At 43.7% G+C, this 25,006-nt stretch overlaps 1 protein-coding gene across 4 annotated transcripts in view; it reads right to left on the bottom strand.

The window, feature by feature from the left end:
- The window catches only part of UBR4 (ubiquitin protein ligase E3 component n-recognin 4), a 314,627-nt gene that overhangs the window by 142,491 nt on the left and 147,130 nt on the right, over window positions 1-25,006 (bottom strand). For 3 of the 4 annotated variants that reach the window (XM_030185685.1, XM_030185686.1, XM_030185688.1), the window contains exons 49-52: window positions 23,700-23,916; window positions 7,266-7,329; window positions 7,040-7,174; window positions 1,938-2,112 (exon numbers count right to left, since the gene is read on the bottom strand). In XM_030185685.1, coding sequence (XP_030041545.1) covers window positions 1,938-2,112; window positions 7,040-7,174; window positions 7,266-7,329; window positions 23,700-23,916 — 591 coding nt within the window. Of the gene's footprint in view, window positions 1-1,937; window positions 2,113-7,039; window positions 7,175-7,265; window positions 7,330-13,937; window positions 13,971-23,699; window positions 23,917-25,006 lie in introns of all 4 variants that reach the window. The other variant, XM_030185684.1, reaches the window with a different exon arrangement.

Raw genomic sequence — 25,006 nt, 5'->3', positions numbered from 1 at the left:
TAGAATAAGGAAGAGAAGACAGGCAAGGTACCTGGCTTTAGAAGTAAGGGATCCTGAATGCTTATCTATCCAGGTAGGGAATTAATGAGAAAGCAAAAACACAGATTTAAAAAAGGTCTAAGAGGTGGGACGGTTATGTTGGAAGTTTGTATTTCTGCAGCACTGAGAGGTAATCATGGTACATATATGCTGTTTATTGTGGATGTCTGCATTAATACTAACAAACATAATTTAAACATAAAAAGAACTAAGAACCTACAAGTGGGAACACTTTTACAGCTAGCAACTGCATTTTCTTTACACAGTGTGAAAACCAGGTAAACCGGATGGGCCAATCTGTCTTTCTGCCATCACCTATTATGTTACTATATCAGAACAGAAAACGTTCCACAGGTCAGAACAACAGTGGCCTGAACATGCCTCTCACTAGTACCCGCACATTTCAGTAAGAAAGTCCTTTCCATATTCCAGAACTAAGCAGTGGAGACACTCAAGTATATGCCTAATATTTACGAACCTGTATTCCAGGAGCTTGTCTAAACCTTTTTTAATCTTAGCTATGCTGCTTAACAATAAACAGCATATATACTCTAGCAACACAATTTCAACAATTTCAAAACACCATTTATGTAAATTTGTTTTAAATCTGCTAATGGTTTCAAGGACTGCTTCCTAGTACTATGGTAATATGTAAGCCACATTGAGCCTACAAAAAGGTGGGAAAATGTGGGATATAAATGTAACAAATTAAAAAAAATACTTTGATAGAGAAAATTGATTTGGTACATTGCTGTGTGTTGAAAAAGTGCTTTTAAGCATTACTAATATGGGTTCTATTATTTTGTTTTGAGGTGGTTCAACCCATAAGGTGGATGTTTGACTTGCAACAAAATTTGAAATTGCCTCGATGCAGGAGCTGTGAGGCCAAAACATGATGGGCTGACTGAATGAATATTTAAAGCCTGGACATATACATTGAATCACTTTTTTTTTTATATATATATTTATTGATCTTAATAAATTGGGTTGGGCCTACTGGCTGCCCTACTGCTCTTTGTTTTCTGCATTTCGAGTTGCAGTTGGCTTCTGCCTCTCTTTGATTTTGTGGTTAAAAAAGAAACCACCATTTACATAAATGTGTTTTAATCTATTAACAGTTACTTTCAAAGACTGTCCGTAGTACTTTTTGCTAAAGCACATAACTATCACTACGACCTTGGTCCCATAATGCACACAATTTTATAAAATATATCATATCCACTCTTAAGTCATTGCTTCTGTAAACAAGTGTCACTTCAAAAAGGAGATGGGTTCACCCTGAACCCTCATTTGTCTTGCTTGACTCTGAAATATTTCACATCTGTTCTACATGTTTTACAATGGACAACCATAACCGCAAATGGTATTCATTGTACTGTTTTGGGATCTTGCCAGGTACTTGTGACCTGGATTGGCCACTGTTGGAAACAGGATGCTGGGCTTGATGGACCTTCGGTCTGTCCCAGTATGGCAACACTTATGTACTTTGTTTTCTCTTCCTTTCCAAACAATGAACATTTCATTTGCTTTTTTAGCTACTGGTACACACACAGCTGAGTTCTCCTCATAATCTGGAAGCCATGATTGTATATACATAGGATTATTTTTCCTTATATGTACTTGCCCACATTATATTTCATCTGCCTTATAGATGTCCAAGTCCACCAGTCCTCTAATTTCTCATAATTCATTCATGATTTGAATAATTGTGCCATCTGCTTTTAAAAAGCAACACTGCTGATAAATGCAAGCTGCGAATGAAAAGCATTCTGCCCACCTACTTACTCCCAATGGAAAGGTCTTTGTCAACACAAAGAACTAATGTTCAAAGATTCTTCATGATCATCTCTGCTGTTAATGAACAAAAATCAAATGGATAACATTCTTGGTTCTCTCACCTGCCTCAGTCGGAGGAAACTTGGACTCCATGAAGTGGACCAAGTTATTGGGTCTCATGATGGCAATAGAACGTGCTGTGATGACTAGTCTCTGAAAAACTTCTGGATCAAGGTCCTTCCCTTCTTTACTGCAGTTACTCAAGCATTGAGTGGCATTACTCAACAATGCCTGATCCTGCAAGAAAATACATTCAGAGAGCATAAGAAGAAAAGCAAGAGAAGGACTTACAAAAGGTAAGAGAAGAGCCAGCAAAAGGAAGAATGTACAAAAAATTGATCTGGAGCAGGAGTCACACAGAGGAGCAGGAATTGCAAAAAAAAAAAAAGTCGATAAATTCCATCTGCAGATTTTTTGCATTGCTGACTTCAGATATCACCACCAAAACATTCTACCACAACAATACTACAGTGTCTTGTAAAAGTCTTCACACCTAAGTACATTTTTCACATTCTGCTCCCTAAAAAAATACTGCTGATCCTTAAATTCCTTTTTTTATAAGAGGACATTTTATTGAAAGCATAAACCAACAATACAAGCAAACATAAGAAACTACAGGTACAAGTAACAAAACATACACAACACCAACGTGCTTGTCAGATATGAGGTCAGAACCAACCACATCTAATTTTTGAAAAAGGGGAGAAAAATATGAAGTCTTAAAAGTAAATCCCATCCCACCCCTCCCAATTCACTAAACCAAGCAGCAGAGGAGAGAACCCAAAGCTACATAACAAGTTGTTCTAGGAGCAATGAGTAAGAAATGGCTCTCAAATATAATCCCACTTAGCAAATGTCTTATTATTCTCCATGTTAACAATATACTAAAGCTTTGTAATCCATTTATAGGCAGGTGGCACCAGCTCCGATTTCCAGACAGCCACCAATGTAACGTGTGCTGCATTAAGACAATGTTGAATAAAGCTTTGCTGTCGCAGAAGCAGACCCAGAACCGGTTTGTTGAGCAGAAATATTCCTGAGTCCCAAAGCACTATAAGTCCCAACCAGGTCTGAAGCTCATATTGTTTTCCAATAAACTCAAAGCTTAAGGCGGGTCCATGAGATGTGACCCATAGTGCCTTTTGCGTCACATTGTCACCAGCAAAATGCTGAGATAGTTGAGAAGATACGGTGGAGTCTGACCACAGTAAGATGCCAATGATACATATTTTTAACCCCATTCTGAAAATTAACAGCTCTGGACAGGCGCGGCAAGGCCACCTCCATAGCCTCCCAACTGCACTCCTCATAAGGGATGCTCAACTTGGCTTCTCACTTAATTCTGCATGACAAGTTGAGAGGCATCCTATCTCTAGGGTAAAGATACTATACTGTATTTAAGAGATCCTGTAAAAAAAAGTATTTTCCCGCCCAACTTTAGACCTCATCAATCTGGAGGTCAAAAAATGCAACAACTGCAAGTAGTTCACTCAGCAGCAATTGATAATCAAAAGCCAGCTCTTCAAAAGAAAGCAAATCGGTGTCAGAATTGACACAATGTAATAATCTGAGTCACACTCCCCAACTCTGTCCAAAAGGAAAAAGGGGACTGTCAGCAATGAGGGGAAAATTTGACCCTCAGAAGTCACACTCTCTGTCATATGATAGGGCAAGTAGTTGGTGCAAGCACTCTATCTCTAGGGAGCATCCAAAGCAATGAAGCCAGAGTCAATGAGTCAACTCAATTTTGTTCCAGCAGAATGCAGACTTTATAAGGGTATGTCTGAAACCACTCAACAGCGGAGCGTGCTTGGGCAGCCTGGTGTTAAAGGACTACTTCAATTCCTTTTCTATGGAAAATTTTAGCTCCTTCTAATTTACAGATGCCTGTCAAATATGTTTGAATTTTACATACCCCCTTCCCTTCTTTTTTTCCCAGCAGGTCCACTTTAAAATATTTTAAGCCCTTCTTGTGGGCTCTGTATCAATTAGGTAGCCTTGTAATTTTATGAGGGTTGAAATTGAGGGTTTTATGTACATTTTAATTCATTTATAGATACAGAAATTGTGACCTGCCCTGGGACTTATGTTTAGATGGGCTAAATAACCAAATAAGGAAATAAAATAGATAATTCCTTCAACTGATCGCTAGTTACCCATTTTTTAGCTACTAGAGACTAGCATTAATTCAAAAAGTAGAAAGTATCGTACCCACTGTTGCCTATAAGTCAATCAATTCTTAAGTTAGTTTACCAACTTAAAATACACTCCAGTATGCTGAGTGGTCAAGCAGTGGCGCCTCTGAAAGCAAACTAGGAAGTCCTTTTACTAAGGTGCACGAATGATACATACGGGCTTCCTAGCATTTAGCATGCACTAAATTGGAAACTGGGTGGTTATCAGATATCCAAAGGTGTTTTCTTCAGGAAAGGGTAAGTTATCACTGCTTTCCTTTTATCTAAACCAACAATGGAACAGGCAAGTGGTGGGATAGAGTGCTATGAGAACTTATGATACAAGAAAGAGTGCAAACTACAAGCCAACAAATAATCAAAACTATGCAAATTTCAAGCCACTTATAGATTCTTTTTAAGTTTATGTACAAAACATACCGAGTTCCACCCACAATGAACATTTAGTTTACTACTTTCTCTCCAATTACTGAGTATCGTTTGCAATGCAACAGCTAATTTAAAAAAATCCAACAGTATCTTCTAGAATAAGGCTGTGAACTGAGGGGGTCTTTTACTAAAGCTTAGCTCGACTTATCTGCAAGCAGGGCCCATAGGAATAAAATGGGCCCTACTGCAAATAACTTGAGGTAAGCTTTACTAAAAGACCCCCTAAATTCAGATTTGCAGGACAGGGTTGGTCCAGTCCTGGGTTTACCACAGTGAATGCTGAGACTTGTAGTCTTGCTTTTCTTAGGAAATGCAATAGAGAAATCCTGAAAACCCTGACTGACTGGGTTGAAAACCTTTGTTCTAGAAGGAAGAATTCTGATACAACACACAGAACTTTAAGTTCATATTTTACATTTAAAATATTAGACAGCCCCCCTTCCTACCGTGTCCCAAAATACACATTGCTACAGAAGGAAAGCATGCAGGACAGAGCTACCAGTGTTTTAAGGATTAGTAGTGAGTCCAATTACTACTACTACTACTACAAATCAGTTATAAACAAAATCATACGGGGGGGGGGGGGGGGCAACATGAGAAAGAGAATGGGTGAAGGCACGGGGGGGGGCACATGAGAGAATAGGTGAAGGCACGGGAGGGGCACATAAATAGGTGGAAGCACGGGAGGGGCACATGAATGGGTGAAGGATCGGGGGGGGGGGGGGGGGGGGGGGAACACATGAGAGAATGGGTGAAAGCCCCCTCTAAAACTACAGTACCTGTTGAATGGCTGGTGAGGTAACTGAAGCCCCCCCAGCCAAAGAAATCCGCTGCCTGAGTCACCTCCTGTCTCCTCCTACTGCCTCAGGAACGAGGAAGTCAGTGGGGTGCCTCCAGCCACCAATGCTTGCACTCCCCAAGCATGCTGGGGGAGTACTGGCATCGGTAGCTGGAGGCACCCCACTGACTTCCTCGCTCCTGAGGCAGCATGAGGAGAAAGGAGGATGCTTTAGCAGTGGATTTCTTCTAATGGCTTCAGCATCCCCAGCAGCAAAGGTATGATATCTAATGTGGGAGGGGGGAAGGAGGGAAAGGAAATGTGTGCCTCCCCCCCCCCCCACCTCCATGCCTCCCCCCATAAACAGCTGGTTATGGTCCGACTTCAACCGTGCAACTAATCGTGATCAAAAGTTTGAATTGAGCAGCAGTCCTATTGACAATGGATGTGTCCATGCTGCAGACAAAGTACCAATCAACATGCCCTTTTATGGTTGGTACTGTGGCAAATTGCCGAAGAGGGAGTTTAACCTGCACAGAGTGGCAGACATGGTTCTGGCCGCTTTGATGGGTAGACTGGATGGACTGTGCAGGTCTTTATCTGCTGTCATTTACTAAGTTACTATGTCCTAAAGGGTTTGTTCTTTTTTTTTTAATCTTCAAGTGAATTTTATACAGCGTTGCAGTCTGCTGTGTTCAGTCTTAGATTATCATCATATCTTGTATGTAAGACTGTCAGGTACAATACTGCAAGTCCTCCAGTATGCACAAGGATCAGATTAGCTTCTTTAGTGTACCTCTATAAGCTTCCAGTTGAAGTGCGTGCACAATTTTAACTGGGAATGCCAATAAAGTTATGCAAGACCTTGTATCTCAGGGTGTTAAAGAGTTTTATACATCCCCATATGCTTGCTCTGTTCTTCCTCAAGACAATTTGCCTGTCCTCTCTGTTAAATTGTATGTTTGTAATTGAATTTTTATTTTATTTTATAGATCCAGTTTTCTGAAGCTTTTACTAGTCGAGATCAGGGAAGAATGTGACTTGGTTACTTTTAGAAAGAATGTAAAGATATCTATTTACACAGGTTTAAGGAGTTAAATGACTTATTATAGATTTTATTTTGCAACTTATTTTTAGGAACTTGATGATGGTTTGTTACTGAATTTTGTGCATTTTGATGATATGTATTTTATTTTTTGGGAAAGGTGACTGTCTAACTTTTAAAGTTGTTTCTTTAGGATTTCTTGATGACTGATCTTCAGTTTACAATATCTATTTATTAAAATTAGCTAGAAAAAAGAATAGGAAAATTGTTTAGATTATGTAGTTAGGCAATGAAAAAAGATGTAAAAAATAAGCAGGTTAGAGATAGTAGTTTTCCATATGTTCTAGATCCCAGCTCTCCAGTATCTCCATAAAAGCTACAATACATTAAAGGACCTTTCAAAGAAAAATGTTTACCGAAAATAAATTTTGAATCTTATGAAGGTAAGTTATTCCACAATGAAAGGCAAATGCAGAAGACTGAGCGTCATATGTATCTGATCAGATTGTAATTTTAAGAGGTTTGTCCATTTCACATAGTTTCTAATGTAACTTGGACTTGTCAATTGTTCTACTTTACTGTGACCCACATTGAACCCGAACTGGCTTGGGATAATGTGGGGTACAAATGTCATAAATAAATACATTCACGTATAGACTAGTGTTAGTTTGCAATCCACTGAGAATGTGTACAAATTTCGAATGAAACAAACAATCCTACCTTATGGTTGTGGTATGCTACACGACTACTGTGTAAACTGGCCAGCAAACTCTTTGTCTGATGCTGGACACTGGATGGAGTTGGCGTTGATAACAGCATGGTAGCAAGTTCTAGGGCAGCAGATCTGCTCTTTTCCTGCCACAAGAGAATCACAGTTAAAAGATCAATCATTTTAAGCTCCCCATCTTCCAACTCAAAGTCAAACAGTGTACAGAAGCTCATTTACCTTTTCCATGACTGATCCAAGAGCAAAAGAGTTTTCCAGGGCTTCCAAGGAACTTGCCACAAGCCTAAATGAATAAAGATACACTTTCACTTTATTCTATGCAAACGATAAAGAAAGGAACTCAAACGCAGTAAGGTGAAATTAGATCTTACCTGCTAATTTTCTTTCCTCTAGACCCTCCAGACCGGTCAAGACGCGTGGGTTATGTCCTCCTACCAGCAGAGGGAGACTGAGAAACACTGAGCTTTTGAATGCTGTATATATAACCTGTGCAGTACATCCACTAGCCAGTATAACACTAACAAAGCAGAGAAACCATAACACTAACTATAAAGAGCAACCCTGTACGTGGTCACTGCCAACTGGACACTTTCTTTATTTCTCTTACTGTGTCCCTTTTTTCGTGTGTGCTTCCACAGGTGGACTACCAAACACTGTCACACCTGTTCAGACTCCAACCAACAAAAACTGGTAAAACAGAGTCTGAATCCATAGACACAACAATCAACAGCTGCCAAGAAATAACAACAGACCAACCATACCTCCTGGCCTACAATACATACAGACATATAGACAGGGCGGGCCTTGACCGGTCTGGAGGGTCTAGAGGAAAGAAAATTAGCAGGTAAGATCTAATTTCACCTTCCTCCACGACCCTCCAGACCGGTCAAGACGCGTGGGACGTACCAAAGCAGTAAATATCCTACGGGCGGGATCCACGAAGGCCAGAGGTCAACACTGCAGCCCCAAAACCTGCCTCTTCCTTGGCATGCACATCAATCCTATAATGCTTAACAAAAGAATGCAAAGAAGACCAAACCGCCGCTCGACAAATATCCAACGGAGGAATCATGCTACATTCCGCCCAAGAGGCCGCCATTCCCCTGGTAGAATGGGCCGAAAACTCCTTAGGAGCCAAGCGACCCTTTAGCAAATAAGCCGAAACAATCGCCTCCTTTAACCACCTTGCTATCGTTGCCTTGGAAGCTGCCGCGCCCTTCTTTGCACCACCATGCAGAACGAACAAACGATCAGAAACTCTATACTCCCGAGTTCTGGAAATATAACAGCGCAAGACTCTCCGCACATCTAGCTTTGCCAGATGACGCTGCTCCGTATCCCCCGCCAAATTACCTAAGACTGGCAAGGAAATGACTTGATTAACATGAAACTCTGAGACCACCTTGGGCAAAAAGGACGGTACTGGCCGCAATGAAACCTTTTCCTTGGAAAAAATCAAAAAGGGTTCTCTACAAGACAAAGCATGAAGCTCCGACACCCTCCGAGCTGAAGTAATGGCCACCAAGAAAACCGTCTTTAATGAAAGGTCCTTGTCCGAAACAGCAACCAAGGGCTCAAACGGCGGCCTAACCAAAGCATCCAGAACGAGATTCAAATCCCACGGAGGCACCATCCGCCGCCGAGGCGGTCGCAGCAACTTCACGCCCTTCAAAAAACGAACCACATCAGGACTAGAAGCTAAAGACTTCCCCTGAACCTTCCCCCGAAAACAGGACAAAGCTGCCACTTGTACTTTTAAAGAGGACAAGGCCAGACCCCTGTCCATACCATCCTGTAGGAACTCCAATACATCAGTCACAGACGCACGAAAAGGAAGAACCTGTCTGCCTGCGCACCAATGCTCAAAAACTCTCCACACCCGGACGTAAGCCAACGAAGTGGATTGCCTACGAGAGCTCAACATGGTGGCGATAACTCTGGCTGAAAAGCCCTTCTTCTTTAACCTGTGCCTCTCAAGAGCCAGGCCGTAAGCGAGAACCGAGCCGGATCTGGCATCACTATTGGGCCCTGACACAACACCACTGAATCTGACAACGGAAGAGGGTCTGCTACCGCCAGCCGTACCAGATCTCCGAACCATGGCCGACGCGGCCAATTCGGGGCTATCAAAATCACCCGTCCGGGGTGCCGAGCTATGCGTTGAACTACGCGTCCGACTAACGGCCATGGAGGAAAAACATACAGCAACTCCTGAGGCCAGGGCACCAGCAGAGCGTCGATCCCTTCCGCTCGAGGGTCCCTCCAACGACTGAAAAACCTCGGCACTTGAGCATTGTGGGCCGTAGCCATCAGGTCCACCTCGGGAAGACCCCAGACCGACACAATGCGCTCGAACACCAACCGATGCAGAGACCACTCTCCGGGGTCTAGAGTATGCCTGCTCAGGTAATCTGCGTCCACATTGTCCACTCCGGCCACATGTGCCGCGGAGAGCGCTAGCAGGTGACTCTCCGCCCATTGGCACAACAGCGCCGCCTCCTCCGCGACCGCCTGACTCTTTGTGCCCCCCTGACGGTTGACATAAGCTACGGCGGTGGCGTTGTCGCAGAACACCCTGACTGCTTTCCGGCACAGGAGACTCTGAAAAGCCTGAAGCGCGAGCCGAATGGCCCGAGTTTCCAAACGATTGATGGACCACTGAGCCTCTAACTGAGTCCACCGACCTTGAGCCACTTGTCCGAGACAATGAGCTCCCCAGCCTTGCAGACTGGCATCTGTGACGAGGACCACCCACTGCGGGGCCTCCAACGGCATTCCCTTTTCCAGATTTTCTGTGTCTAGCCACCACCGGAGACTGAGGCGTGGGCCTACCGCCAGCTGAAGACGACTGTCCAACTCCTGACTCAGTGGTGACCAACGACTGAGAAGAGCTGACTGCAACTGCCGCATGTGTGCCCGGGCCCACGGAACTACCTCTATGGTGGCCGCCATCAATCCCAGGACTTGCAGATACTCCCGGGCCGTCGGTGCTGAGTCCGCCAGAAACCGACGAATCTGACCCTGCAACTTGCGAATCCGGGGACCTGGCAAGAATACTCGACCCTTCTTGGTATCGAAAAGCACCCCCAGATATTCCAGCGACTGCGCCGGCCCCAGATGACTCTTGCCGAAGTTCACTACCCAGCCCAGAGACTGAAGAAACTGAACCACTCGAGCAGTAGCCAGCTCGCTCTCCGACCTGGACTTGGCCCGAATCAGCCAATCGTCCAGGTACGGGTGCACTAGAACCCCCTGCTTCCGCAAGGCCGCTGCCACTACTACCATAACCTTGGAAAACGTTCGGGGGGCCGTTGCTAGTCCGAAAGGAAGAGCACAGAACTGAAAGTGCTTCCCTAACACCGAAAAGCGAAGAAATCGCTGATGAGCAGCACGAATAGGAATGTGGAGATAAGCTTCTGTCAAATCCAAAGACGTTAGAAACTCTCCGTCCTGAACCGCGACAATGACCGACCGCAACGTTTCCATGCGAAACGAGGGAACCTTGAGAGCTGCATTGACCCTCTTTAGATCTAAGATAGGCCGAAAGGCATCCTCCTTCTTTGGGACCACAAAATAGATCGAATAGCAGCCCGAGCCGCGCTGAGCGAGGGGAACCGGTACCACCGCTCCCAGCCTGATCAGACGAGCCAACGTATCCCGCACAGCTGCCCGCTTGAGCCTCGAATGACAAGGGGACTCCAAGAACCTTTCGGGAGGTGAACTGTCGAACTCCAGGGCATAGCCGTCTCGCACCACCTCGAGAACCCACTGATCTGAAGTGATTTGGGCCCAGTTCTGGTAAAAAAGACTCAACCGAGCCCCGACCCGAACCAGAGCCTGGGCCCGCACACCTTCATTGTGCATTACGCCCCAGGACCTGACCTCCCGTGGAAAAGTCACGCCCTCCGCGACGACTCCCACGAAAGGACTGGGTGCGCTGGAAGAAACGACCCCTAGGAGCCCCACTAGACCTCCCTGGCCTATACCGACGAGCCTCCTTAAACCGACCTCGGGAGGAAGAACCCCTGGAAGCCGCCTTGGAACGAAAATCTGGAAGCCTAGGGGCCTTGGCATCACTGAGACCTTTCACCAACTTATCCAATTCCTCACCAAAAAGCATGGACCCTTTGAAGGGAAGCGAACACAGCTTAGCCTTAGAGGCCGCGTCCGCGACCCAACCGCGTAACCAAAGGACCCTACGCGCTCCCACTACCATAGCCATATTCTTCGCCGAAGCCCGCAACAAATCATAAAGAGCATCCGACAAAAAGGACGATCCCATTTCCAGCTTGGCTAACTCCTGGACCCCCGATGAACCAACATCCACCGAATCATCCAGAAGCTTCTCGGCCCAACGAAAACACGCCCGAGCTACCAGGCCCCCACACACCGAGGCCTGCAAGGCGAGAGCTGACAGATCAAAACTACGCTTGAGAAATGATTCCAGCCTTCTATCCTGGGGGTCCCGGAGAGCGGTACCTCCGTCTACCGGGATCGCCGTGGCTTTAGTAACAGCTGTCACCACGGCATCCACAGTGGGAGCCTTAAAAGAATCCCTATCTTCCTGTGGAAGAGGATAAAGCCTCGCCATGGCTTTCGCTACTTTACATGGCGCATCCGGAACATTCCACTCCTGAAAAACCATATCCCGGAGGTCCTTGTTCATGGGGAAGGACCGGGCCTTCCTCTGGATACCTTTAACTAAGGGGTCCACCTGTCTAGCCTCCCCCATGGCTACCTCTGGCTGATCAAACTTGAGGGTGGCCGACACCTGATCTATAAGCTCAGACAGCTCATCCCTGTGAAAAATACGGACCACCGAGGGATCCTCACCAGGAATTAGGCACTCCGCCTCCTGCGAACCTTCAAACCCCTCTGGGTCCCCCAATTCACTAAGCGCTCCGTCAGAACCACCCGGAGAAAAAAAACTCCCCGTCCTCTGACCAATCCACCCGTGGTCTTTTAGCCAACGAGGTACTAGCCCCCTCCTCCAACTGAGGGGGTCCCGTCCTCCATGCCTGATAGAGGGTCCACACGAACTCAGGGGGGAAACCAACCCCTCCAGGAGCCTCAGACGGGCCTTTTGCAACCAAAATGGGGGAAGCGGGCCCAAAAACTGCTGAGTCCGCAGTGCGCGCCGCTGACAAAATGGCGGCCGTTCCCGCCAAAACCGGAACCGCCGACGCTGACCCGAGCGGCGTCCCCACTGCCCCAGCAACACCCGAAACTGCCGGGACCTCCGCAGTTAACTCGGGGGGAGCCGCTGCTACCGGCACCTGTTTCGGTTCGCCGCAAAGACGGCACTGAGCTCCCGGGGATTCCACACCGCGGCGCGCGCACGCGCGACACCGTAGAAGTTTACCCGCCATCCAAACACGAGGGCAAACCAAAAACAATGTCGCGTGAGTCGGATCCAAACAACTTTCACTCAACACACTCGCGCTGCTCTCACGCTCTACCAACGAACTGCACCTCCGTTCGTTCTGAGCAGGAGAAAGTTCACTGTTACCCTTAAAGAGACAGTAACATCAAATTGGCAGCTGAAAATTGTAAGGCACTCAAGGCTACAGTACCAGGAAAGCAGCCGAGGCACAAAGCTGCCAAGTTCTCATACAGAGAGCAGCACAGGGGGAGGGACCCAAAATAGGTGTAACACCCCAGGGGGAAAACACTGGGCCCCACCGGACCCAGGGCCCCGAAGCACTTATTATTCTTTTTTTTTTTTTTTTTTTTTTTAAACACACGTACAGGGTATGCCAAGAAACAGACAATGGTCAGGAAACCCACCAGTCCCCGTGACCTAATATCCAAACTACCTCACCAGACCATCGAAGACTGCACAGGCTGTCCTTCTACCTCTGCTGAGACTGAGAAAATACTGGCTAGTGGATGTACTGCACAGGTTATATATACAGCATTCAAAAGCTCAGTGTTTCTCAGTCTCCCTCTGCTGGTAGGAGGACATAACCCACGCGTCTTGACCGGTCTGGAGGGTCGTGGAGGAATGATGCACACTAAACATACTGAAGAAAGTGAATGCCTATCCGAGACTAGGGTCACCGCATCATCACCACCACCCAAACTGAAATACAAGCCCTCTTATTTTAATGGACCTTCATTATCGTTTTACAATTCTTGATGTCTCGAACAGAGTTTCCTGAGAACCCAAAAGATCAAACATTTCCTCTTGGACATGCACTTGATATGAGTCCAGTTTTACAGATCAAGTATTCTCTGCCTGTCCTTTCACTTTGTCTGCACAAAACTATTTGTTTAGTCACAGAGGAACTGCCTGTTATATATGAAAAAAAATCCTATTAAATTGAAATGTGTGATGTGGACTCACATCCTCTATGTATAAGAAAAACAAAGAAAACAAAAGGAAAGAGGAGAAGGAAGAGATGGGAATGGTCCATTTAACAGAACAGATTTGCTCAGACTTTCTAATTCAGCCTAAGCTCTATCACTGTGAATAGGCAGTTTACTCAAGTTGTTTCTGTCCATCTGTTATCAGGCTTGGAACAACTGTCATTACCACAACAATCTTGCTTTTTGGTTCACAAACCAAAGAGACATGCATGCAAGTTTTGTGAAAATAGACTGCAGCGGCAATAACTGAACAGAACTGACACAAAAGTTTAGCTCTGTGTGGCTTTCTTGCGATATCTGCCTTTATCAAACTCCTAAGACTGCACTCTCATTCCTTTACAGAAACATGAAAGCACTGCATACAGTTGAAAATATTCACACTATCAAACTGCTGATATTCTGAACAATCATCTACCATACGATGACTCACATGTAAAGCAGAACATGTCATTTTAAAAAAGCAACTGCGGTCTCTGATTAACTAACACACACACACGTGCAAAGAAAAGGAGGCATACTAACCGGTCCACGGTTGTTAGGGACTCAGTTTCAGAACTTTAGGGGAGCAAAGAAAAAGGAAAAAACATGTGAAGCCAACAAAAGCATCTGAATATGTTCAAAGCAAAATACAAATAAAATGGAGGAAGGAAGTGACAGAAAAAACTAAGCAAATCGTGGTCATACACACATGCAGATACTAAAAAACGCAAAACAAAAATGGCTAAAGCCATCTTTTCTGACACACAAACAAGAGGCTTTAGCATCTGTTCCTTTGAAGGTTTAACTGCCTTCTGATTTCCCTCTCCAGTGTGATGTATAGAGTAGCAGCTTTCACAAGGAAAACGACACACTAGGAGAGGGGAAAGAGGGCAATGAACATTGAGGAAAAGTATTCTGTGAAGACAAGAGAGTCATATCAACTGGTTGCAAGCATCAGAGAATTGCCAGGACTATTTCAATTAAGCTTTGAGCATAAAGACCCCATCACACCATCAAGTCAACTACTACATGGTTTCATGATTCCCAGAAACTGAATTTTTTTGCCGCTAACAAAATCAATAAGGAGGGAATTAGAACATTTTGTCTTTACAGACGGTAACATCAAGCCCAGCATCCTGACAGACACTAGGAGGTACTGAGCAGATCCCACACAGTATTTCCAGCGGTTTCTACTTTCTCCAACAGCCAGCCTCAAAGGAATCACAGACTAGAGACTAGAAAGTTTAAGGTGGTTTTCAAATAATGTGGTAACACAATAAAGGACAGCAAAGAATGAACAATAATAACTGTTGTGAGTATAAATGAGGCACAAAAAACTGCAAAAATGACAGTACCAACTTTGAAATCTTCAAGTACACAAATAAATAGCAACAGTATTAAAAACTGAACAGATGAAAACTGTGAAACACCATCAATCGGAACCTGTGGCTTTTATTACAACTGCTGGTGTGGGTTTTTTTGACAGCTTGAAACTTATGTAGATATTTTGAGGACTATGAATTGGAGAAAAAGCACATTTGCTCAATAAAGTTTCAGATAAGTTATACTGTTCAACATTTTTCAGTTCTGAGAGAAGATGACATTTCTCTAGTATGTGAACATTATTATGCTCTGTGCTTTGGGAACTAAAGGTTGGGGTTTAAAGGAGGAATTGTAGGTTATTGATAGGCAGAATTTTTTTTTAAAATCAAACTTTATCAACTAGTCTCCATACCCTTTTCCCCCTAGTTTTAAAACTTGAACTTTGTACCACAGCATTAACAGATGCAGGGCCTAGTTCAGTCTTAGACAAAGAAGACAAAAAAAAAAAAGAGAGAGAGTGAGAAGCAAGCATTATTAACTAGTTTCCATAGTGTACAACCCTTTTCCCACAGTTTTAAACTGAAACTTTTTCTGGAGGTAGAAAATTAACAGCCAAAGAACATTAAAATGGATAGTAGCAAGGCTGGAGAGGTAGCACTGCTATTGACCTGAATTAGGTGTTAATTAAGGTGTGAGGAAGTAGAATATTTGCAAAGGTTATTGAGGAAAATCTGATTATTGAGTTAGCTTGAATTTTCTGCCACAGCCTACAACATTAACAGATAGTTTGTAGAAGGCACAGCAGGACCTAGTTTAGAGGGTTAGAACAGCTGTTGTAGTTGACGATTCAATCATTAGGCATGTAGACAGCTGGGTAGTTGGTGGATGCAGAGGATCGCCTGGTCACTTGCAAGCCTGGTGGGAAGATGGTAGACCTCACGCATCACCTAGTCAGGCTCTTAGATATTGCTGGGGAGAAGCCAGCTGTCTTGCTACATGTGGGTACCAATGACATAGGAAAATGTGGGAGAGAGGTTCTGGAAGCCAAATTTAGGCTCTTAGGTAGAAAGCTGAAGTCCAGATCCTCCAGGGTAGCATTTTCAGAAATGTTCCCCATTCCACACGTAGCTTTTAAACTAGAATGGGGAGGAAAGCTGACAGACACAAAGAAGAATGGTTAGGTATGGGGTATCCTTGAAGGATCCTATTGAAACAGGACATATAGGGAATCACAGCAGAAAGGTTTCAACAATGCTGAAAGTAAGCCAGGTGTGCTTAATGAGAGAGCAGGATAAAGAATGCACACTGTCCTCTTCAACTTCTAAACAGCTTGTAGATCCAAGGAAAAAACACAATCTGAAGTGACTGTATAAGAATACTAGAAGCCTAAAATATAAGATGGGAGAGTTAAGGGTATATAGCACTAAATGAAGAGGTAGATATAATAGCTATCTCAGAAAATTGGTGGAAAGAGGACAATCAATGGGACACTGTGGACGGGGGGAGGGGGGTTGCGATATAAGTTAAAGAGGGAATTGAGTCAAATAAAATAAACATTCCACATGAAACAGATAGCAGTGTGGAATCATTATGGGTAGAAATTCCATGTGTGAAGGGAAGGAGTATTCTTGTAGGGCTGTACTATCGTCCACCGGGACAGAATGAACAGACAGATGAAGAAATGTTCACAGAGATTAGGAAAGCTGACAAACTGGGCAACAGTATAACAATAGGCAATTTCAAATATCCCAATATTGACTGGAAAAATGTTAAATAAGGGAGTGCCAGGGAGATAAATTTCTAGATGTAATAAATGACTGCTTCTTGGAGCAACTGGACCAGGAACCGACAAAACGGAGAGCCAATTTGGATCTGGTCCTTGGTGGCGTGCAGGGCATAGTGAGAGAGGCAGTGGTGTTGGGTCCCCTTAGAAACAGTGATCATAACATGATCAAGTCTGAGCTACTATCTTGGATGAACCTGCAAGGGAAATCTACTGTAGCTGCATTTAAATTTTCAAAGGGCAACTATAATAAAATGAGGAAAATGGTTAAAAAGAAGCTAAAAGGATCAGCTGCTAAGGTTAGGACACTAAATCAGGCGTGGATGTTATTAAAAAATACCACCTTGGAAGCCCAGTCTAGATGCATTCCACGTATTTGCAAAAAAAAAAAAAAAAAGAAAACAACAGACAGCAGGGTTAAAAGGTGCAGTGAAAGAGGCTATTACAGCCAAAAGATTGTACTTCAAAGAATGGAAAAAGACCTAAATGAAGAAAATAAGAAGCAACTTAGGCACTGGCAAGTCAGATGCAAAGCATTAGTAAAGAAGGCTAAAAGAGAACATGAAGAGAAACTTGCCACATAGGCTAAAACTCACAATAACAACTTCTGAAAGAAATCTCGGTGAACCTGGAAGATATCCTGAGCCAAACTGACAAATTAAAGAGTAGTAAATCACCTGGACTGGACTGCATACGTCCAAGGGTATTCAAAGAACTCAAGCATGAAATTGTGGTTCTGTTGTTAGTACTATGTAACCTGTCGTTAAAATCGTCCCTAGTACCTCAAGACTGGAGGGTGGCCAATGTCACGCTGATTTTGACAGGTAAGCCTGATGTCAGTGCCGGGCAAAATAGTGGAAACTATTATAAAGAATAAAATTACAGAACACGTAGACAAGCATGGTTTAATGGGACAGAGTCAGCATGGGTTCAGGCAAGGGAAGTCTTGCCTCACCAATCTGCTTCATTTCTTTGAAGGCGTGAATACACATGTGGATAAAGGTGAGCCAGTTGATGTAGTGTATCAAGATTTTCAGAAAGCTTTTGATAAAATTCCTCATGAGAGACTCCTGAGAAAATTAAAGAGTCATGGGATTGGATGAAAGGTACTGGTGTGGATTAGGAATTGGTTATTGGGCAGAAAACAGAAGGTAGGGTTAAATGGTCATTTCTTAATGGAGGAGGCTGAACAGTGGAGTGCCGCAGGGATCAGTACTGGGACCGGTGCTATTTAACATATTTATAAATTATATGGAAATCAGAACAAGTGAGGTGATTAAATTTGCAGATGACACAAAATTATTCAAGATTGTTTAAAACACATGCAGGCTGTGAAATATTGCAGGAAGACCTTAGAAAATTGGAAGACTGAGCATCCAAATGGCAGATGAAATTTAATGTGGACAAATGCAAGATACATAGTAACATAGTAGATGACGGCAGAAAAAGACCTGCACGGTCCATCCAGTCTGCCCAACAAGACAACTCATGTGTGCTACTTTTGTGTATACCCTACTTTGATTTGTACCTGTGCTCTTCAGGGCACAGACCGTATAAGTCTGCCCAGCACTAGCCCCGCCTCCCAACCACCGGCTCTGGCATAGACCGTATAAGTCTGCCCAGCACTATCCCCGCCTCCCACCACCGGCTCTGGCACAGACCGTATAAGTCTGCCCCGCGCTATCCCTGCCTCCCAACCTCCAGTCCCGCCTCCCACCACTGGCTCTGGCACAGACCGTATAAGTCTGCCCCGCACTATCCCCACCTTCCAACCTCTAGCCCCGCCTCCCACTACCGGCTCTGCTATCCAATCTCGGTTAAGCTCCTGAGGATCCTTTCCTTCTGAACAGGATTCCTTTATGTTTATCCCACGCATGTTTGAATTCCGTTACCGTTTTCCTCTCCACCACCTCCCGCGGGAGGGCATTCCAAGCATCCACCACTCTCTCCATGAAGAAATACTTCCTGACATTTTTCTTGAGTCTGCCCCCCTTCAATCTCATTTCATGTCCTCTCGTTCTACCGCCTTCATATCTCCGGAAAAGGTTCGTTTGCGGATTAATACCTTTCAAATATTTGAACGTCTGTATCATATCACCCCTGTTTCTCCTTTCCTCCAGGGTATACATGTTCAGGTCAGCAAGTCTCTCCTCATACGTCTTGTTACGCAAATCCCATACTATTCTCGTAGCTTTTCTTTGCACCGCTTCGATTCTTTTTACGTCCTTAGCAAGATACGGCCTCCAAAACTGAACACAATACTCTAGATGGGGCCTCACCAACGACTTATACAGAGGCATCAACACCCCCTTTCTTCTGCTGGTCACACCTCTCTCTATACAGCCCAACAACCTTCTAGATACAGCCACCGCCTTGTCACACTGTTTCGTCACCTTCAAATCCTCAGATACTATCACCCCAAGGTCCCTCTCCCTGTCTGAACCTATCAGACTCTCGCCACCTAACACATACGTCTCCCGTGGATTTCTATTCCCTAAGTGCATCACTTTGCATTTCTTCGCATTGAATTTTAATTGCCAGACCTTAGACCATTGTTCTAGCTTCTTCAAATCCTTTTTCATGTTTTCCACTCCCTCCGGGGTGTCCACTCTGTTACAGATCTTAGTATCATCCGCAAATAGGCACATTGGAAAGAATAATCCGAATCATAGTTTCCTGATGCTAGGGTCCACCTTTGGGGGTCAGCGTTCAAGAAAAAGATCTAGGGCTGCTGTAGGTAATACGCTGAAATCTTCTGCTGAATGAGCGGCGGCCGTCAAAAAAGAAAAAAACAGGATGCTAGGAATTATTAGGAAAGAGATGGTGAATAAGACTGAAAATACTTTAATGCCTCTATATTGACCCATGGTGTGACCGCACCTTGAGTACTGCATTCAGTTCTTGTCTCCGTATCTCAAAAAAGATACAGTGGAATTAGAAAAGGTTCAAAGAAGAGCGACCAAAATGATAAAGGGGATGGAATTCCTCTTGTATGAGAAAAGGCTAAAGAAGTTAAAGCTCTTCAGCTAGGAAAAGAGAAGGATGAGGTGAGATATGATTGAGGCCTACAAAATCTTGAGTGGTGTAGAACAAGTAGAAGTAAATCGATTTTTTTACTCATTCCAAAGTACAAATAGTAAGGGACACTCAAAGAAGTTGCATGGAAATACTTTTAAAACAAATAGGAGGAAATATTTTTCCACTCAACGAATAGTTAAGCTCTGGAACTCTTTGCCGGAGGATGTTGTAACAGCGGTTAGCATATCTGGGTTTAAAAAAAGGTTTGGAAAAGTTCATAGTCTGCCATTGAGAAAGACATGGGGAAGCAACTGCTTGCCCTGGGACTTGTAACATGAAATGTTGCCATTATTTGGGATTTCTTAAAAAATAAGTATAATGGCTTGAATAGTCTACTATCTTACACACACAATCACAACTCTAAAGTAGACTCAACGTTCACTTAAATGTGTAATGAAGGGGGGAAAAGGTCTCATTTATTACTGGGACAGAATGCTAAATAGCAACTTAACATACAGAAATCCCATATGTGACTCAAATCATCATTGACCAAAAAACCCCTGCCTACCTAAACATATGCTCTATGCAAGAAAATTGCATTGATTTCTTTTTTTGTTGCTCGATTGTTGCAGTATTAACACTTTATAAAATCTTAACAGAATGATCGGCACAGGGCATGTAGCAGGAAGTATTCATCGGCTCAGGTCCCTTGAGAAAGCGGAAGGAAACAGGTGCCTGTCAAGACCAGCTGAGCTTTCAGTTAAGTGACACTGTTTTAGACTACTTCATGCCTAACTGCAGATCATTCTGTTCAGGCAGTTCATGCAAAGCTATCTCATGCATATTCATTGTGGATATCCTGCAAGCCTCATTGGACTAGGTGTGCCCCGAGGACCGAGTTGGGATGCCTTGGATAAGATTAGTGTTAATAAACTCAATAAAGAAAGGTGACAGTGTGACCCCGCACTTCTTTAGGGATCAAATTGGAACACCGTTGAGAGCAGTGCCAGAAGGCCCATTCTTTCTTTGAATAATCCCTAACATTCGAGTTGCTTTTATTTGTCCGATTCAGCACACTGAGCAGAAAATTAGTCAATTGTCCACAATGAGCCCAAAGTCCTTTCCTTAGGCCCAGCGTTTTGTACCTGTAACTTGGAATATATTTTCCTACATGCATCACTTTGCACTTGTGCACATTAAATTTCACCTATCAATGTTCAGTCTCCTAGTCTCAAGATCCTTCTGAAAAATCCTCACAACCCTATGCCATATTAACAACTTACTTGGAATAATTTTGTCTTATCTTCAATTTTAATCACCTCATTTGTTGCTCCAGATCATTTATGAATGTTAAACAGGATACTGTAGATCCCAGTACACAGCCAAGGGCAATGCACTACTGACCTTTTTCTATTTGGAAAGCTGACCATTTAGCACTGCAGTCTGCCTTTTATTCAGTTTCCAATCCACAATAGGGAATCTAGCCCTTAGTCTGTAGTCGTGTCATTTCTCCCCGGAAACACATCTACTTCCCTTCCCCTTCCTTCTACTCCAGCAATGTTGAAAATGTTGTCAGATCAGGAATTAAAGCCATAGTCTGCCCATTATCTACCATAATCTACGTTTCTATGATCCTAAAAATAATTTCACAACCTTGTCTCTTCCCAATTTTGTCCAAGTAATGTTTTCCCATGACAGTCACCCACCAGAAGAAACTGCCTCTTGCTTTCTGGATCTTGAGAGTTTATGACATTTTTATCCCACATTAGCCCAAGTAAGAGCATAGGTTCAATGTGGATTACATTACAAACATTAGCAGAATGGTACACATTTTGAAATATAAAACATCATATAATACCAGGTTAAAATTTAAAATGAGCTATTTCAACGTAAGTAACAATAATCCTGAAATATAGAAATCTATATTGAGAACGGATAGATAGTTGATATCCTCTGTCCTAAACAAGATGCATTTGTAGGGTTATCCTCTGTATCACATGCCATGAAGACATTCTGTAATGGCATTATTACATGAAAATCTGAGTACACAGTTCTTGACAAAGCTCCCTTATTTAAAATTTAAGATCACTTGTCCAATATTGAAACCCTTTAGGTATAGCGTCATCTCTTACTTAAAAAGCTGACTTGCATTTTACACTTCATGTTTACTTCATCCAACAAAGGTTGACCTCCATTAAAAAAATGTTCAGTTTGTATTTTCAGGACGCTGAATATTAATGAAAGACCCTCTAAATCTCTCTGATGCCTCTTTGGGCACAGACCTGCATACAGAAAGGTTTTTAGCTTCTTTATAAATTATGTAGCTTTTCAACCTATGGGCAGGCCCCTCAGGCTCTCAAGACTGAGGGAGGAGTGGCCTAATGGTTAGTGCAGCAGGCTTTGTTCCTGGCAACCTGGGACCAATTCTCACTGCAGCTCCTTGTGACCTTGGGCAAGTCACTTAACCCTCCATTGCCCCAGGTACAAAAAAAAGATTGTGAGCCCTCTAGGGACAGAGAGTACCTGCATATAATGTGTACAGCGCTGCGTACTTCTAGTAGCGCTATAGAAATGACTAGTACTAGTAGTAGTCGTCAAGACCGTCTGTCTAACAGCAGGCACAGAAGGACGGCGGAGGCCCAAGACAACTATCCAAGGGGGGGGGGGGGGGGGGAACTCGACCTCCTGAGTATAGGACCCCCATGGGCCTCAACCCCTGTCCAGTAGCAGAGAGAGAACAGATTTGAGGGGGGGGGGGGGGGGGTTTATTGTTGTTGGTTTGTTTTTGTTTTTTTTTTAAATCTCTTCTGAGCCAAAGCCAGACAAAAACCTAGCCAGGAACAAAAACAAGCAGCACCCAAAAGGCAAAACGAAACAAATATGGGACTGCAGAGACTTACCACTCCTACGATCTGCTGAGACTGAGAACATACTGACTCACTTTATAGGGCTTATCTGAAACTGAGTGGTTCTCAGTCTCCATCTGCTGGTAGGAGTACATAACCCATCTATGCCCGTCTAGAGGGATGCTATGGAATATTGATTTTTATATTTTAAGATTGTATGCTATATTGTATCTGAAATTAGTTTTTTGTTTTCTTTTTCCTTTGTAAACTGCTTTAATATGATGCTAGAAACAGTATATAAAATTAATAAATCCAATCCAAAAAGTCACAGAAAAGTAAAAATTCTCAGCTTCCTCACTATCCTTTCCAAAACGTTGTGCCTTTCACTAGACACAGTTGCAAATCATAAGCATCTACTGAGTCAAACAATTCTATGAGAATCGATGGCCATGCAAGAGGCTCTCACTGTCGTCTCAGATATATGATAGGTACAGCCACCAGTTTCCTGAGGCAGCTCTGAGATACAAATTCATAGATATTTATTTCTTGCAGAAGTATTTTTGCATATTTTATAACATAAATTTTGCCAGCCTTGTTTATTTTTCTGTGAGGAAACAATCTTGGGTATCAGATACCAGCAAGAAGCAGCAGCAATATCAAGGATAGAGGGGATTGCAGGATGGTTTAAACAGTTAGCTAAAAGCAGCAGAGAGGAAGGATGAAGCTATCCTCCTCCTGTTGCTGATGAGCATAAGGGAGAGGAAATGGAGAAGGTCCCATCTTAGACTTTCAGGGAGTCAATGAGTTTCACCAGGTTCCACACATGTGGCTTCTGCAGAGATCTCTATTCTCGTAGTGGCTTCCAAGAAAACTGCTGCTTAGATCTACACACCAGGAAAATCACGTTCTGGCTGTGTATAATGCATCTCTGCAGAGGAATGAAGTTGGAATCTCCATCCTGAATTCTGATGACTCTAAATACGAGTCTCCTTGGCTGCAGGGGCGTCATGTCTGAATCAATCTTTGCAGGAACGATGGTCAGTTCAGAGGATGCACCAAAGGGAAAATGCATTCATTTTATCATAGGAGCTATTAATCAACCAATACTCAAGACAAAAAACAACCCACTCGCACTGTTACACAGTAATCTAGGGCACAAACCACATTCCAAACCAAACTCCAAAGTTCAAAAATCAAACACTAATTTCATTATTTGCTAACCATTAAAAAAAATGACATTACCAACTATTCATGAACTTGTTCAATCACAGTAGTCCAACATGCATGGCCACCTTCAAGGAATCCATTTAAAGAAAAGAAAGTACAGAAACCTACCTCTCCAATACAGTCCCACTAGCGGGAGCAGGTACAGCAGCATCTGCATCTCCAGTACCATTTCCTTGATTAAGGTTTTGTGGGCAGACGCTGCTCACCGAAGCTGCTGGAAAATCTTCTGGGGCTTCATCAGGCCAGCCAAACTGTTCCTTAGTCTTACCATAAATTTTAATAGCATCCATCATGGTAACTCCAGCTGGATCAACAGAAGCCCCAACTGCAATACACAAAATTAAACATACATCATTTTAGAGAAACAAATGAACCCTGAAAAGGAAGACTGCAAATTGATTAAAACATTGATTAATCACAATTAAAATTTTAATCACAATTAATTAGACAAACTGGCCAGCAGATGGTTTTATTTTCCAGTACACTGCTATAGCAATCCTGACCACGCAAGAGGTCTCTCTCCCCCTCCCCCAAACCAGCAATACCTCCATCTCTTCTCCCCCTCACCATCTAGCATCACCCATCTCTCTCTCCCCACACAGTGCAATATCACCCCATGCAAGTAATGCTCTCTCTCTCTCCCCACCACCATCCAAGCATTGCACCGTCTCTCTCCCCATCCCCCTTCTGCGCACTACTGCTGGCTCTGCCGGTCACAGAAATAGCACATTATAGAGCTACTTACTTCCTGTTTTAGGGACTGGCAGAGCAAGCAGTGGTATGTACAAGACAATGTCCCTGTGTATTTTTTATTTATTTATATTTTGCTCACACTATTTTCAGTAGCAGCTCAAGGTGAGTTACATTCAGGTACACTGGATATGTCTCTGTTTGTACCTGAGGCAATGGAGGGTTAAGTGACTTGCCCAAGATCACAAGGAGCAGCAGTGGGATTTGAACCGGCCACCTCTGGATTGCAAGATCGGTGCTCTAACCACTAGGCCACTCCTCCACTCCCTTTTATGCCTTTTGTTTGCTATTGTTGCCATTGTGCAGGACCAGGGAAGCAGTATTCCCAGCAGTGGAGTCAGTGACCAGGTGAGTGAGACAGGTAGGACAATGTAAGATGGTGATTGGGGGAGGGGGGGGGGGGATGGGACACAGGGCAATGTTGGATGGTTGGAGGAAGAGACAATGGGGTGATGCAAACCTGGCAAGGCAGTGGGCCTCGCCAGTGAATGAGCATGTGAGCAGGTGTTCAGCAGGTAAGGGAAGGTCATGATCGAGGCCACTAATTGTGTTATTAATGTGTTAAATATGCAACCCAACTAAACCCCTAGTTGGAGAACTTCTGCTTTTTAGTGATCTGCTAGTTGTCTGAATGAGTTCTGAGATGTAATATTAAAGATTCATGA

The sequence above is a fragment of the Microcaecilia unicolor genome, chromosome 13 (assembly GCF_901765095.1).
Source record: "Microcaecilia unicolor chromosome 13, aMicUni1.1, whole genome shotgun sequence".
Taxonomy (NCBI): Eukaryota; Metazoa; Chordata; class Amphibia; order Gymnophiona; family Siphonopidae; genus Microcaecilia; species Microcaecilia unicolor.
This window is presented reverse-complemented; position numbering and strand designations above follow the sequence as displayed.